This window comes from Oryzias melastigma, linkage group LG21 (assembly GCF_002922805.2).
Source record: "Oryzias melastigma strain HK-1 linkage group LG21, ASM292280v2, whole genome shotgun sequence".
Lineage (NCBI taxonomy): Eukaryota > Metazoa > Chordata > Actinopteri > Beloniformes > Adrianichthyidae > Oryzias > Oryzias melastigma.
This window is the reverse complement of record NC_050532.1, coordinates 13,741,575-13,758,701: the sequence shown is the minus strand read 5'-3', so window position 1 is coordinate 13,758,701 and position 17,127 is coordinate 13,741,575. Positions and strand designations below refer to the sequence as shown.

The 17,127-nt window shown below is 40.6% G+C and overlaps 2 protein-coding genes across 3 annotated transcripts; both read right to left on the bottom strand.

Annotated features, from left to right (window-relative positions):
• Positions 1-4,935: 4,935 nt before the first annotated feature.
• Positions 4,936-14,449, bottom strand: cops8 (COP9 signalosome subunit 8). 2 transcript variants are annotated; one of them, XM_024260572.2, is made up of 7 exons: positions 14,295-14,449; positions 13,832-13,902; positions 12,826-12,874; positions 12,463-12,595; positions 6,051-6,158; positions 5,912-5,974; positions 4,936-5,403 (listed from the first exon to the last, which is right to left on the bottom strand). In XM_024260572.2, exons 1-7 carry the CDS (start codon positions 14,364-14,366, stop codon positions 5,324-5,326), a joined length of 576 nt encoding a protein of 191 aa, XP_024116340.1. In that variant the 5' UTR covers positions 14,367-14,449; the 3' UTR covers positions 4,936-5,323. The 2 variants fall into 2 exon arrangements, with proteins under 2 accessions (XP_024116340.1, XP_024116341.1); XM_024260573.2 differs by having other exon boundaries at positions 12,838-12,874.
• Positions 8,501-11,867, bottom strand: trim63b (tripartite motif containing 63b). Its single transcript, XM_036209675.1, has one exon. The coding sequence runs from the start codon at positions 9,956-9,958 to the stop codon at positions 8,918-8,920; it is 1,041 nt and encodes a 346-aa protein (XP_036065568.1). The 5' UTR covers positions 9,959-11,867; the 3' UTR covers positions 8,501-8,917.
• Positions 14,450-17,127: the final 2,678 nt, after the last annotated feature.

Here is a 17,127-nt window from a genome sequence, read left to right as displayed (position 1 = left end):
CCCGGTCCGCCCACCGGACGGGGATTCAACACTGGTGGACTCTTCCATCAGTGTTCATCAGTGTACTATCCTCATACAAATACCTCCATCATCCTCCATAAAACATTAAGATCGATGGTTCTGCCAGAAAACATGGAAATAGTGAGAAGTCTAAAGCTGTCATTGACTTTGAATAGACGACAAGATCAGTCTAAACGTTAATTATTGAGAGTAAACTCACTCAGAAATGTTTTCTAGAAGTTCTTCTTCATCATCTGACAGAAATAATTTACTAGTGAAAAGTCACATTCTAGTTTTTCCAGATCTGTGTGTACAATTGTAGCACAGCAGTAAACAAACATCTATACTATTCCAATATGGCGTCTGACTTAGTGTACACAACAAGCTAGCATGTCACCTCTAGTGACATATATCAGTACATGCTGCTTCGCACGTTTGTTTGTTTTTACAAAGCACTGCTTTGGGAACGTTTTGGCAGAGCTGCATGCAAAGAGAAAAGCCATCTCTTTATTGTGGTTGATGGTGTGACCTTGGGTTTGAGAATTCCTAAAGCATTGCATTCTGCCTAAACTTTGTTGTTGCCCTCTAAGCATGTTTGTCTCTCAGCCTAAAATATACAAAAAGGAGCTTTCAGTGTCAAAGCCATCCTAAAATATTTACCCCAAACTTTTTAAATAAAACAAGCAACTTTAAAAATGAGCTTCTGTGAGCCTTTAAAAAGCTCTGCCTGCAAACTGCTGCTACTCCCTCTTTTCATTTCCTCTGCTGCTAGAGCCTGAGGTGGCTTGAACACACGAATGAAGGCAGCACAGGAAGGCCATTCAAGGTTGCCTGGCAGCAGGATAGTCAAAACTAAAGCAGCCCTCCTGGACCCTCAGTCATAGCAGCTGAATACAACATCTATAGGAACAGAGTGATAAGGTCATTATCTGTGGACCAATAAAGAATGTCATATGATCTGGAAAACAGCAGCTGCACTGAAAGACTCCCTCAGCTTGCAGTAGAGCATGATAGATCCTGTTCCATCTTTTTGTTGGAAACATTTCAAGGCTGAGCTTTCACAAATGTGTAGTTTTTTATGTTTTTCTCATGTTTTTATTGATCTGGGTAAGATTTTGACGGTCAATTAATAAAAGCTGCAGAAAGCAGCTTCCAATCTTTTAGAACTGTCAGATTATTTGGAGGAAAATCCAAATTCAAACAAAGAAAAAGACTTTTCTGAGAGAGAAAGTCAACTTTAAAGCAGTCTTTTTCCAACCCCCCTCCATTTGGCAGTCTTCATCGTTCCCTCCCACCCCTCCTTTTCATTTCTGACCTCTCAGTCTTTCTCCTGTTTGTCTCCCACGCTTTGTGGAGTCCTGTCCTGGTTTCATGCTCATGACTCATCATCCCACATGGAAACTTTTCCACAGGAAAAAAGAAGTTTTTATTGCTGTCAGTAAAACTTGAAATACCACATCCAGCCCTCCAAAGTTAAGGAAAAGTTGTAACAAGATCCAGAAGGACCAAAAATGTTTTGTTGGATTTTCTCCAGTTGTCGATGATTCTAGTGCTAGACAAATATCAAAATAACACTCTGAGAATAAACCATGAACAGGAGAAGGAATCCCCCACTCCACTCCCCTTACTCCAGTCAGATGTTAAGATTTCACTGAAACAGTTTACTTTGACCAAAGAAACTAGCCTGCCATGGACTGATGAAATTATAACGGAAAACAAAGATCAAAGTCATTTTATGTCCTAACAAGGAAAAAACCAAAACAGATAAACTGGCTGTTCTAGAGCTTGGACGTGGTCCTAGATTACAGAGGAAGTCCATAAAATGGATGATGTCCATTTCCACAGCAGAGCAGAAAACTTCTCCAAATATTTGGAAGATGTAAAATTTAATCTGAAGTTCTAATCCTGATACTTTGCTTCCAGTTGGTTTATCCAACTGGATCTGATTTGGACCCAAGGCTGAAAGTAAGCTGGCACGGTCCGGTACTGTGTACCAGTAAAAGATCTGGCAGAGGAATGCAGAACCAGCTGGCAGATCGGGCGTGAGTCCGGTCTTTGCTGCTTCAACACTCATTCAAAAACAGCTGTGGGCTGAAACCACTAAACCTGTGAACCAGGCAGTGGGCTGACTGTATCTCATTTAGCATCTCTGTGGCTTTCAGTGTCTTATTACATTTACATCTATGTCCCTTCATGCTATCTGCTAATTCTGTCATTTCCCCAAACAAACACAATGATCACGCAAAGGTACACGGTACGCTTCTCATGTTGTCCGGGGACGCTCAATTAATTCATAGTCAAGTAGTAATACTTCCATGCAAGTTGGAGGTTGGTTAGTTTGCAAGACAAACAACTAATGATTCATACAATCTCTGAACACTTCTGTGATTGATAGTTCAAGCTAGAACAATAATCCCATGGTAGAAGGGAAACATGCAGCATAGAAATAATGTTTTATTAGAAGAAGTAACTGAAAAAGGAGCAATGAAGGGAGGCTTGTTCAGAGAAAGATTGCATGTGACGATAAAGATGTAAACGCTAAAATTAGTAGAGAAGGAGTAAATGAGAAAGAATGAGGAGCTATTCCTGCATTTATCAAGTTATTTAGTACACAAATCAATTCAAATATTTTTCCACAAAGCCCTGCCTACATTTTTATGTACCTTAAGGGCGGTCGACTCCTGATCGGAAGCGAGCAGGTTTGATTCCCACCTTGCCCGCCCATGTGTCGAAGTGTCCTTGGGCAAGACACTGAACCCCGAATTTCCTCTGGTGGGAGGTTGGTGCCAGTGTTTGGCAGCAGAGCCACCACCAGTGTGTGAATGTGTGAATGTGTGAATGGGTCTTTGACTGTGAAGCGCTTTGGGCCCTCGAAGGAGGGTAGAAAGCACTATACAAATATACAGCATTCACCATCTACCAATTACCAACCTAAAATCAACCAAGTGTGTATATTTAAAGGGGTGGTTTCTCCTCATATCTCAGGTCCTCTACCAGAGGTCTGGGAGCTTGAGGGTCCTGCAGTATCTTAGCTGTTCCTGTTCTTTTCTGGACTGAGATGTCTGAGGTCTTTCCAGAGATCTGCTGTAGCCACTCCTCCAGTTTGGAGGTTACAGCCCCGAGTGCTCCAATTACCACGGGCACCACTGTCACTTTCACCTTCCAAGCTTTCTCCAGTTCCTCTCTGAGTCCCTGGTATTTCTCCAGTTTCTCATGTTCCTTCTTCTTGATGTTACCATGACTTGGTACTGCCACATCCACCACAACGGCTTTCCTCTGTTCTTTGTCCACCACTACAATGTCTGGTTGGCTTTTTCACCTCCTTCACAACTTCCAAGAGCTGCTGGATCTTTATAGCTCTCACTTTATCTGTTAGAGATTGAATTGATCCCTGCAGGTCTTCGACATCATTATTTACAGGGCATTTCTTCTGGGTCACAATGGAAAACCACCATTTTTTGAATTAATTTGCTGTTTTGCAATCCACTCAGCTAACTTCCAGTGAGTGGGCTGAGGGATTACCGGTACTCAAACAACCTTTTAAGATATCATCATTGATACCCTATCAGTGTTGCAACAGCTCAGACTCCAGGAAAAAAAATGAAGCGGAAAAGTCTCAAATTATTCGTCAGTTCAAAAGTAGAGCCAAAAACCAACAGTGAATCAGAAACAGTGCAGCATGGATGAGCAGATGTGTGCAACTGGTTTACAAATTCCCAATGTTGAGCTGATTTAGTTCAATAAGACAAATAAACATAGTAAAACGGGCTGGCAGTGGGGTGTGTGGGACATCACTCGACCCTCGTGCTCTCTTATGGGGTCCAGATGACCCCTCGTATGATATAGGTGGACAGGATTTTATGTCTGTCCAGATGATCCCATTTTTAATGTAAACATGGCGAGGATAGCACAAGGGTTACAAGCAACAAGGCCCTGTCTCAGGGCACCATAGACAGTATATATCACTGGACAGAGCAGGTGTGAAGTCACTCAAAGAAAATCCCTCCAGCTCCGAAATGAAGCCAATAGACTCTTTTCAGGTGACGTCACAAGTGTGCACGAGTGCAAAGTGACTTCCGGTTTATATGGTTTAGAACGGCAAATCTGACAGCTGGACGCTGTTTAAGGCAATTTTACATGAATAATAAAAGGTAAACTAACTAATTATAACTGAAATTTGTACAATATTTATTGTATAAATTTCCTACCTGGTTGTATTGATTTCCCCTCTTAGATTGACAAATCAGAGTACAAATGTCAGTAATCCTGTCTGCAGTCAGAACAGCAGATCAGTTGATTCCACAAATTCCTCTGGATGATATTAAACCAGTCGTGGATTATTTCTCTGTTATAACCCAGTTAAAGTTAGACAACGGTTACAATCACTTCACTGATCGCTGCTTGATTGATTATGAAGGTAATTATGATTTTATTCTTTTAATCTGTGCTAATGCTAATGCTAGGCAGTTTGTTGGCTTTTTCTTCAGAGGTAAATGCGTGTAGTTATATAAATTTGAACACTTGTTAATATTGACTAGAAAGAAATAAAACATTCTCTGTCCCATTTCAAGCGTATCTTGCACACCCAACTGTTAGTTTATTCACATTTAAAAGCTTAAAAGCTGATAGTTCTGACAAGATCTTAAAATATCATTTTTGAAAGGGTTTTCTGAAGTTGCAAAATTTCCACTTCCGGCTAGAGGTCGTTTCTGACGCCATCAGAGGCCCGTCTTTTGTCTTTTAGCTTAAATTATTCATATTTCTAAACCTAACTATTTTCTGATGTTTTATTTATTTTATCTTGTATGGGGTTTTCAGCCTGTCAACTACCTACTTACATACCACGAGGCTGCAAGTTGACGGTTTAAAATCCTTGAACTGTTTAGCATCCTCCAGGCCATTTATTAAATTTGTTGACAAGAATCGGATGAAAGCTTTTTTACAAACAGCAGAGCATTTATTTGTCAATCTAAACAAAACTGAAAGCACAAAGTCAGAAGCCTGAGCTCACAGCGGATGCTCCACATGCAAACTTTAGGCTGAGGATCCTCCTTCAATCAAACCTGCGGCTGGGACTGAAGGTTTGCACATTTACCGACAACTTGGACTTGGATCATACAGCAGGACTTGGGCTCAAATGTTCACAGCAGAACCAAGAAAACAAAAAACTTTTTGAATATGAAGGTTTATGTTCATTGGTTGAACATAAACTTTGTCAAGAGTTCAAAGACCAAATGAGTTCATGGAAGCTGGAAGAGTGGAGTGAGATCTTGCAAAGCAGACTAAGACTGTCCAGTATCAGATAGGCATGATGGGTGGGTTATCAGTTCTCCAGGAAAGCCACGTAGTCTGTGAGTCTGGCCAACTGCTGTTCATTTGGAACCAAGGACACTGGGGGAGGGTCTGTGGAAACAAGGTGGAGAGGCTGAGTCAGAGGGGATTCCTGAGCCGCTCCAACAGATCTTTCAACCTCTGCAAACTGCAGCAAGGCACATTTTCAACACGTGTGCTCACAGGATCAATACTGCTTTCCACATGCTCCATATACCGCCAGGCTGTAGGGCATTTAGCACGCCTTACTTTGGAGTTCAGTATTAGGCATTGTGGTGTTATGTGATGGTGGCATGAGTGAGTCAGAAAGAAGAATCCAAGCACATGTGTGCAGCAGATGCTCTGACAAGCCCTACGAGCGGCTTTTTAAAATGCTTAACGGCAAATTTCAAACAAAAAAGAGGGCTACAAATGTACTCATTACATTGGAACTCTTTTCAAGGAGACCGATCAACAAAAAGTCTAAGCAGACTTCATGGTTATAACATTTCAGTTTATAAATCTAAACATTTCCAAAATAAACTCTTGGTAATAGCAACAAGAACACGGATGTCATTATTATAGCAATGCTGCCCCCTACCTGGTTTTTTGGGCATGACCATCCTGGTGGTGGGATCTGCCTGCCAGCCTTGACTCACTACGCCTGATTTAAGAGGAAAAACAGGAGCTTGGAAAATCAGCTTGTACAAAGAAGTCTCTGTTTTCTTCTGAATTCTTACCTTTCACTGCTTCTTCAACAGAGTAACCCACAAAAGCAGCAAAGTCCTCCGCTGTGATGGAGGTGTACGCCTGCGCCACCAAGCTGTAGGCCCTCTGTCGCGTGCTCTCTGTGATGACACATGCACACACCTGAGAGTTTCCATTTGAAGAGCATACACAGGAGGCAGCAGGCACTCCAGCGTGTGCTGGCAGAGCCTCAGCATTTCAGGTAAACATTCAGGAACAGAGAGAAGTCACAAATGTGTATCGAAATATTATTTCAGGAGTCACTTTTCATGTTTGACTGCAGTCGTCTTGTTGAGGTCAGAGTCATCATGTTTCATTAAATCTGAGAGGTTTCACCAGAGCTTACTAAATGTAGAGATGCAGTCCCTCTGTTTCTAGTTCAAGGTTAAATTAGTCTCACACATCCTTTACAGGTAAATGCTGAAGTTCCCCTCTAGGGCTGCCACAAATGATTATTTTAATAGTCGACTAATGACTGATTATTTTCTTCCAATTAGTCAAGTGATCGGGTCATACGCAAACTGGATGTAAAACAAACATCTTAACCATCAGTAGCTTTAAACTAACTAAAAATAAGGATGATAGTTTATTAAACCTTAAATGAATTGTACAGCTTCTGTTCTTCATGAGTTTCTGGTATTAAAACAAGATTAAATCAAATGAGATCAGCATCTGAAACAAGGAACTATTTTTCACTAAAGATAAAGTTTTGGTCTCACTGACTCAAATATAAAAAGTGCATTTTTTGGTGCTGAACGCTCACAACTTTTTTTAACTTAACAACAGTCTGACTCCATATAACATAAAGTAGTGACTAATCCACTATTAAATTAGTCGTCGATTAGTTGATGAATCACGGCAGCCCTATCACACTCCAACTGTTATCGTTTCTGTTGTAAAATCGTTCCCAGTGGTCTTGTAATCATGACTATTGCGTTTGTAGACTACATGAGAAAACGACAGGTTTTCTAAGACATGTCAAAATCCCATCAATCCCTTGTTTACACACTCTCCAGCTAGCTAAAAGCTCCTCATAACACCAAGCTAACATTAGCGAGTCATATTGGAGCTTTCCAGCTGTACCTTTTGAGCCAGATTCCAGCTCAGACGAACAAGATGATGGTGGGTCTATTTGTCTGCAAGAGGGTGCTTCAGAATTGGAGTGCAGCAGGGAAACTCTAGTGCACTCATGCAAGTTGCTGCGTCACAAACCCAAGCTTTTTCCAACTGTGGGTTTTGAATTAAAAAATACTCAGAAATGCAGTTTTAATCATCCGTTATTTTATACATGTCCTCCATCATGAGAAAATGCTACAACATGTCAAGTGGGTCTTTAAGTAAACAGGTAAATTAAGAAAAATAAATCTGTAAAAAACTGTTCAAGGCAAGTTAAAAATAACGTAAAAATCCCGTTGAAGCCCGGTCTGTCAGATGTCCACAGATGAAGATTTCTATCAGTACTTTGGCTTTGTTAAACCACCCTTTCAATAATAAAAACATCCGTTGGGAATTCTTTGAAGGATTCAAGCATCTCCAAACACTAACTAACTAGTCCAAGTTTTGTTCTGTGGAACTGTTTGAACTCTGTGATCAAAGGAGTCCTGAGGGGGGCAGGACGTGTGGTCCTGACAGCTCACTTTCTGCAGCAGCCTGCCTCACCTCAGAGCTTCACCGTTTATCTAACAAATGTGCAGATCAGTCTGTGACAGCGGTTGATGCTGCACAGATGCCTCAGGGTCATGGCCTTCATGTTTTATAGCCTAGCAACAGCTTGTGTGAGCAGTGTAACAATAACAGACCAGAGGAGGAGAGAGAAATCCCCAAAACTGAGGAGATGAATCAAATCGTGATGTCCAGGAAGCTTCCGCCCCTAAAGTGATGCTCCAAACAAAGCCTGTCCAGGCCTCTGTTGGCTGGGCTCCAAAACAAATAAAGAAGTGGTTCAGTTTAACCCCCTTCTCCCTATGGCACAAAACCTCCTGAGCCAAGAGACTTCAGGGAGCTGTAATGACTGTGCTGAAGGTGTATTTTTACTTCCTTTGGGCCACTAAGGAGTTGTTTGGCGCAGCAGCTGGACCTGCCTTTCCCAACGTGACCCTTTGACACTTACAGTTGGCCAGAAGGTGCTGAGCAAGACATCCGAGAGCAGCATGAAGGGGGTTTTATGGAGCAGAAACAGGACCTGGCCTGCCCCAGCTAACAGTCTATTTCAGGACCTCTATCAGCTGTCAGCCTCTCACCCCCTTAAAAATAGCCCCAACATTTCACCAGCAAAGGCAAAGCAGAAGGGACATGGCAAGGGCTTTTATTTTTAACCCGCTGAGACCTCAAACAAACATGCGAGGGGCGCACTTTCACGTTTGTGGACATGTCCAGTCTTTGTAGGACACGACAGTCAAAATAAGAAAAACTGCTGTTTGAAAGAGTCCACAAGTCACTTGAGCAGGAGCTCAGCTTCATGCAACTTTATTCCAGGTTTCAGTTGAGGACAAGAATTTCAAAAACGACCTATTTTTCAAAACATAAATCACTCTTTACATCTGATTTCAATTTAGATGACTTTCTAATACAAAAGTATAAAAAAAGACAAGAAAAAAGGAACATACTATCACAAAGGACATGTCAAAAAAATGCATCCTTTTTCCTTTTTGAGAAGGAGGAGGGCAAAGATGAGGTTCTATCTAGAAGAGGGGGGGGTATTCTGACTCCTTTTAAAACAATATTGCACATATAAGGGCATGTCATTGCAGCCCACTCTTACATATTCAACCTTACATTTCATTCAATAACAGAGTCCTACCATATCAAAAACAAAGATGCCTTCAAAGACATTTACAAAGTTACTTTAAAGTATTTTCAGTTACTCTTCCTCCTCTTCATCCTCTGCATCCTCAAAATCATCATCATCTGCAACACCAAAGTCCATTTTAGCTAGGAGAGTCTCCACATGCTCTGTGGACAAAGTGAAGTGGTCCATCTTCTCAAAGCCTGGCTCTGGCCGCTCCTCCCCCAGAGAGGACTTGGCTGCATCTTTGGTCTGTGTGATGAGGCCCTTGGAAAGTAGCAGGAACTCGGCCGCTCCATTCTGTTCCAGTGCCCTGACAGCTGTATCTGTCAGCTCGGTGCTCGCCTGCAGTCGTTCTCCATATCGCTGAGCCAGCGCTCGCAGAGCTGCCACCTTCTCATCCTGCTCCTTCCCAATCTGCTCCAGCAGCATGGCCTTGCGCTCTTCCAGTACGGCGTATAAGAGGTCAAAGCGTTCAGCGAGACCTTGTTTGGCACTCTGAGCGTTGTCCTGGACGGCACGGCAGGCATCGTCCATCTGGTTCAGCAACGCCTGCAAGCGAGCATTACTGGCCACAAGGGTATCGATAGCATTGCTCAGTTCTCCTTTTTGGGTCTGGTACACGGTTTCTAGAGGCGCCACCTCACAATCTTTGTGCTGGCCAAACACTTTGCACATGGAGCAGGTGGGGACCTGGCAGGTCACACAGTAGATGTTGATCCTCTCATCATCGTGCTCCTGGCACATGGGCTCTTTGGATTCTTTGGTCTTCAGGCTGGTCTCTGTGCCTCCGGTGTTTCGACCTTCTTGCTGCTGCTTATAGATGTCGATGATGTTTTCCACCAGCAAGTTGCGCTGAAGGCCATGAACGCCATGCCGGTCGAGCACTACTTCAAAGCGGCAAGTAGGGCAGCGGAAGACGCCGCCCGAGAAGCGGTACGGGTTGCGCGAGTCATAGAGATCACTGGCACAGCTACGGCACAGATTGTGCTGGCATGGCAGGATCACCACCGGCTTGGTGAACATGTCCAGGCAGATGGGGCAGCTCAATTGCTTCTCAAGGCTATCCATGGGGCTGGGGGGTCGAACAATAGATCCTGTCCTCTGAACATCCATGATGAGTCTCTGTTCTCAACCAGAAGAAGCAAGTCTCCACACTTCCAGCAAAGTCAAGAAGCCTCGGTAAAAGGACCAGAATGGCTAAAGAACTGGCTGACCTCGTCCCAAACAGTCAGCTGCAAGGCTACTATCTATTCTGGTCAAGAGCTTAAGGCTCAGTCTTTTATAGGGGGCCTTGCAACTGGTGACACCTGATCTTTTCCATTCTGACAGCATACATTCCTGCCTGCTGCTGGAAAGCCTGCAATCTCTTCACAGAACTGCGCCACAGCAACATGTGTCACATGGCCCAGTGGGCATTGCGCCCCCTGACAGGAGACAGAGACAGTGGACTGATCCGAGATAAACAAGGTGCATGTGACTGGATGAGAGGAGCACAGCAAACATCCTGTTCAGGTCTCCTGATAAACAGCATGTCAACACTTTCCTTTTTCCACAACAATGTGTTTCAAATGCAACAATTTCTTAGGCTTGTTAATCTCTTTGTGTGGTTAGCATGGAAATGGATTTATTCTAAGGTTTTAAAATTCAAGTGTTTATCTCAAAAATAAAGGGCATTTAACAAAAGTAACAGGACCCCAATATATTGTAAAAATGTGTGACCATATCAAGAGCCATACATTTTTAAGAATATTTTCTCCTGCAAAGAACCAAGTTTAGAAGAGAAAATGCCCTTCTAATACAGTAAAAACATTCAATATGTATATTTAGACACTGGGATGAAGATCATGTTTTTGGGTATCCCTGATGTCCTCATCAGAAGTTACCCAACCGTGTTATGACCGTATGTTTTTCACTATGAATGGCAGATCAACAACAAGCACTACAAACACCCAGAGAAGCTATTCTTAAACTCTTGCACAACCATCATATGACAGCAACACCTCAATCTTCAGTTTGAGAAAATAAAAACCAAAAGAAAATCAATCTGTTTCCTAAACTGAGGGTTTAAAGAGACAAGCAAAAATTCTCTAAATTGGACATAAAGGCCCAGTCCGAATTCTTCCCTTCTCCTTATTTGAAGGGTGAGTTTAAGTCCAAGTGGGTCCGGGAAATGTACTTTTTAAATCCGACCCTCCAAGCGGAGGGATAAAAAGTCCTGCATTGTGAGGGTAAACCGCGTCGCTCTGAGAAGCTTTCTTCACGTGGGTGCTCTCTGAACCACAGAAGTTTACATTTAAATGTAAGTCATGATTTTTTTGTAGCGTGACCTTTTCAAAGTTATGAAACCAATATTGTTATGTATATATTCAAACACTGGAAGCTCTGCTCTAAAGCTGGCATGCCAGAGATTATTGGTGACATCATCGAATAAAAGTGACGTCCCAAAATATGAGACACTATTTTTTCCATAACTCTCTGTTTGGAGGGATAACTGAAGGGGAAGGGAAGAATTCAGATTGGGCCGAAGCATCACAATTGGCTCTTCATAAGTGACATCACCCCAACCTTCTTACATGTCTGCTTTGCCTGAAAGTGGGTTTCCTTAACACAAAGTCCAACTAGAGCCTTGCTCATGTTTCTTATCCAGTGAAAATAGTGAAGTCACTTTAGTAATCACACAAGAACCAGGTATGTGACAAAAATGTTCAAATTAGGTGGATTGCTCTGATATTTATATCACTGCAAAGGGATGAAAGAGATCATTCCAACGGTATAAAGATCATTAAGATAGTTCAAAGAATAAGAAAGTTATGGCACATTAAGTGATCAAAAGTGGGATATAATTTTATTCCTGAATAAACATCAAAACAGTGACATTTCTGTGACCAGAAACAAAGATTAGTCTTTAAATTGTCGTAACTTTCTCATTATTTGTCCAATCCACAAAAGGAGGGTATTGATGGAAAGCTAATCAAGCGAACTACGAGAATTAAGTCACAAATTTGGTATTAAATCAATATTAATTTCCATATTATCAAATAATCGTACAGAAATCTGCTCCTGTATTCCTGTACACATCGCTTGCAGCCAATCAGCTTGCTAGATTCGGTCACGTGACCTCATGTTCCAGCATTCAATTCTTGGACATGAAAAAACAGTACCTGCTGATTTTTTTTTTCTCATGAAATTTACAGGAGATGAAGAATACATCAACAGAAATCGACTTGTGGCAAAATTAGACGACAACTAACTTTTTTTAAAGCTGACGAGTGGTTTTGTGAACTGCAACTTTCATCTGGAAAATTTCCTAGCTTGTATTGCACGGATTGAAAAAATTCCAGAAGCAGGTTAAATAAAAAATTCTTGACTATAATATAAGTAGATGTGCTTGAATGCATACTATCTACCGACTTAGTTAGGCTCGTTCTAAGGAGAGTACGCTGCAGCCTCGCGCGCAGGCCGAACAGCAGCTCTGGTGCTGAAGCTGCACAAGAGGAGTTCCCTGTTCCACACCAACTCCAGAGCAAAATGTATGAACTGTACTCACTTTGCCTTGATTAGTGGTTTGGAGATAAAAGAGAATCTAATGTAAAACAAGTCCAGATTTGTTTAGTTACCTCGCAGGGCCTCCATGACCGGAAGAATGCTTTCTGACCACTGGTGAGCTGCAATGGCTGTGTAGATCCCTGGGAAGTCTCTCTGCCAAATGTGCTGGCCTACGGTCCAAATAGCTGTGAGCTCGGGGTTTGCCTGAACAGAACACAGAAAGAGAATGTCATGTTCCTGCATTGTTTCACAAATTCACTCGAATTCATCTGTAGGTGATCACTTCTGTGTTGTTGCTTCTTAACAACCATATAAGGGGCTATTTTTATGTCAAGACGGACAAAAATCAAGAAACCAGTCAGACTATTTGCAGTGTATGAGAAAGTTGAAATTCATAAAAAAATATTTGTTACATTGTGATTGTGAATACTCACCGATTTAATTACCTGTGGAACTCGCTTCCATAGATACCTGGCATTATTCCTTTTAGACCCAATTCAAGAGAAAGACAAAGAGGACATTTGGTATGAAATGTGCAGCTGCAAGTAGCAAAAATAAGACAACTAAACACAGAAATGATAATGCACAAAATCTCTCTTTTCAAAGATCTGTCTTAAAGCTGTGTACACCAAACAGTGGTGATGTGAGGAATCATTCATAGTGACAGCAAAACTACATTTCTGGACACTGGTTCCTTCGTCACTCTTTTTTACGGTCCTGCTTTGCATTAGTGCTGCCACAAATTATTTTATTAGTCAACTACTCACTGATTTTTTTTCAGATTATTCTACTAATTTGGTTATACGCAAACTGGATGTAAAACACACATCTTAACCATCAGTAGCTTTAAACAAACTACAAATAAAGACAATAGTTTATTAAACCTTAATAAATTGTACAGCTTCTGTCCTTCATGAGTTTCTGGTATTAAAACAAGATTAAATCTAATAAGGTCTGCATCTGAAACAAGGAACTATTTTTCACCAAAGATAAAGTTTTGGTCTCACTGACTCAAATATAATAAAAGCACATTTGTTGGTGCTGAACGCTCACAACTCTGTTCAACTTTACTACACTCTGACTCCATAGAATATAAAGTAACAACTAATCCACTATTAAATTAGTTGTTGCCTATTTTAATAGTCGACTAATCGTGCCAGCCCTATTTTGCATGGACACAAGTTTGTGCGCTCAGTGTTGTTCTCCAACAATGGTCATTGTAGTGATGATGATCAGAACAACTAAAAAAGGGATCAAATTCAAAGGAGTCTGTATAAAGACATTTAAGAAACGTAAAACATTTAGAAACTCTCAGATGTGTTTTTTTATCTGTGAAAAATACATTTAAATAAAGCCATAGAAAGAATCAGATCAGGAGGAGAGACTTCAGTGAAGGGCTCCTTTTGGACAGAATGATGCTTCGTTCTTCGGTTCACCCACATGTCGTTGTGCAGCAGGTAGAGCGCCAGCAGCTGCGCGTACACCTGCGGCGTGGCGATGCCCCCTGGCGCCTGTCCACAGCCCAGCGGGGAGGGGGCAAAGGTGGACACAGAAACAGAGAAGACTCGTTAGAGTTTACAGCAGCTGGTAAACGCTCACCGTGAACGCTGGTTTTATTCTGAGCGTGCGCTGACTGGATATGACCATCTTTGCCTCCATTTGTACTGTATTTACTGTCAAGACGAACGTTGGCGAGTTAACTCATTTTTAACCACATCTACACCCGACAGTTTTCCGCTGCAAAGCGTCTGCATCCCGGCGGGAGCTCGTTCCTGCTACACCGATGCGGTCAGGTGCTAGCATCACTAGCACACCTCGGGTGACGCCAAGGCGTCACGCTTCCACAGACGCGTCGACAGCCTTTTCTCTGCGTCTACCGGAGGTTCCCGCCACGGCTCCTCACCTCAAGTTCTTGAGCCTCGCATTGCTCTTGTAATTTATCCAAATTTTCCTCCATAGTCACAGCTGTAGGCATGATTAGCCTGAGCCTAGCTGTAGCCCCAGACCTCTTCTGTTTCAGGGATTAAAAGAAGAACTTCCGGGGGGTTGGGGAAAGACTGCCCCCTACTGGACGGAGGTTATTGTTATTATTATTATTTATCTTTATTGCAAACATCAGTTTTTGTACAGAAAAATGTGCAAAATAGCCATTAATATACACTGTACATATATACAAACACTATATAAAAATAAAATAATAAACAAAACCCGTGATGCTGTAAGTGACTAAAAGTGAGGTCAAAGAAATTGCAGAGTTTACATTTTTAAATCATTTTATATTGAGAGAAAATTTTAAGACATTTCACAGCTTTTTGGTTTTTTGAAAAAAATATTGATTTAATATATAATCTGGCCTCCACCAGAAATAAAGAAAACTTCAGAATTTTGTTAGAAAGTTTGCATTTGTGGATGTAAAATTTAGAAAGTAAATTTAATAAATTGATTAAAAATTGAAACGCCAAATTCTTCTGCTGGTGGAAGGCAAACAGCACATGCTTCCAAACTTAAGAAAGAGGCAGAGAAAATCTATAACAAAAGAAATCACAGAAAATTTGTCTTAAAGTTTGTCAAAAAAGGGGGGTATTGTCAAAATAGATGAGTCACTGTTTCTTGAGAACATTTACAAAAGGTCAACAATGTGTCAATGTTGGGTTTAAATCTTTTTAAATACGTTTTTGTGTGGTAAGGTATGTGTAAAATTTTATTAGAAATTTCTTTATATTTATTAGAAATATGATTATGTACAGGCCAGACCTTTTTCAAAGACAAATCATCTACTAATTGTTTCCAATAATGAATAACGTGGCAAAGCAACAATATCTTTCTGAAAAAGAGCTCTAATGTCTCCATTATTTTTCTGGAATGAAAGTAAAATTGATTTTTCCAACAGTGGACAGCGAAAGAGAAATATTGAAAGGGAAAGGATCAAGTCTCGGTCTTTGGTTAAATAACATACATATTCTAGGAGAGATTGCACCAAAAACGTTTACATATTCTCCAGGAGTAACTGGGGTGTTACATTTGTCAAGAAAATCATAAGACAATAACGGCCCAGTAGTATTAAAAAGTTGATCAGCCAAAACAAAATTGTTTTGGAACCAGGAATCAAAGAAATGAGATTTACGTTTACAGACATTATCCTTATTGTTCCAGATGGTCAACTGTAGTCAACAGTGGGCTAAGTGTAGGGCCTGCTCGCAGGAGCCCTGGGTTCAATCCCGGGATGTCCACTGATCTCCGTCCAGATTCCCTAGGCAAGACCCTTGATGCTGCTGCCTAACTGGGTTGTGTCAGGAAGGGCATCCGGCGTAAAAACTCTCCAAAATCACTGGTGTAAATAGTGGGTGCTGGTTCGCTGTGGAGACCCCAAATGGGATAAGCCGAAAGGTGAAGAAGATCCTTATTGTTCCAGATAATATAACTGTGCGGAAAGAAGTTCTGGACGAAGGTTAAACCACCGGTTTAAACCAGGGCTCTGCAACCTGCAGCTCCAAAGCCACATCCTGCTCTTTGACCCTGCCATTGTGGCTCCATGGTTAAAAAAATAATAATAATAGTAATAAAAACTTGATTCAACTCATTTACAAACAGTTGAAGGAAGCTTTTTGACAGATTTTTGAGTGCCGGATTTTCTATTTTTCAACAAATTCAAGGATTTTAAGTGTTTGTGAAAAAATGTCACAGAATTAGCTTTGATTTAGTTTTAGATTAGAACATTTATGTCTGAAAATTGAAAATCTAATGATTTGCTGCATTGAAATGATCCTATGTGACACAGGATGTCTTTTATTTAGAAAGGAAGTCATTTGAAATCTCTGACAAAAATGATAAACTATTTCAAGTTTTGAACGAAAAAAATAAAAGCTTCATTTTTTTCTTTACCCCCAAAAATATTTATAGTTATCATCATATTAATAACATTAATACAAAAACAAATCAGTGTTTTACTTTCCTGAAAGGTGAATAAAACTTTGTGACTATTTATTATATTATTAATATTAAATTTGGTACTAAATAATTCTAATTAGATTCAGAATTCAAGAGACAATTTACAATGGAAGAAAAGGTAAAGAATCGATTCAGGGAAATCCTTAAATAAAAAACTAGTTATTTTCTATATCTGAGAATTTAGATATAAACTATGTTGAGAAGTAAATGTTATGTAGATTTTTGTGTGTATTTCTTTAATTTTGTTATTTACACATAATTTATGTCAGTAGCCATGCTTTCTTCCCATTATTTTCATTGAAGAGATTGTTTCAATAAATTTCTCCTTTAGATGTAAAGCTTCTTTTTTCAGAGTGTTACATATATGTGTGTTGTTACAATTTTTATTAAAAGGGTCCCATTCTCATGAAAAAGATCAGAAACATGAATAAGTCTTTATTGATCATTATCAATCCTCATTGTTCCATGTTATACTTTTGTCCGGTGAAAAATTATGTGTATAATGAAACTTCCAACCAAGCAGGGCCTGCTGATAATATTTTGAAATATTGACAGCAAACTTTTTGATATTATAATAAGAAATTAAAGACCACCTATTTTGTCAAAGAATGTTGAATGGGATAAAACTATTGACATATCAGCATAGAGATGGACAAAATGCATGTCACGTCACCCATAAACAATGCCTTTGTCGAACCCATAGACATATACAGACGTGGACAAAAGTGTTGGTACCCCTCAGTTAAAGAAGGACAAACCCACAATTCTCACTGAAATCACTCAAAACT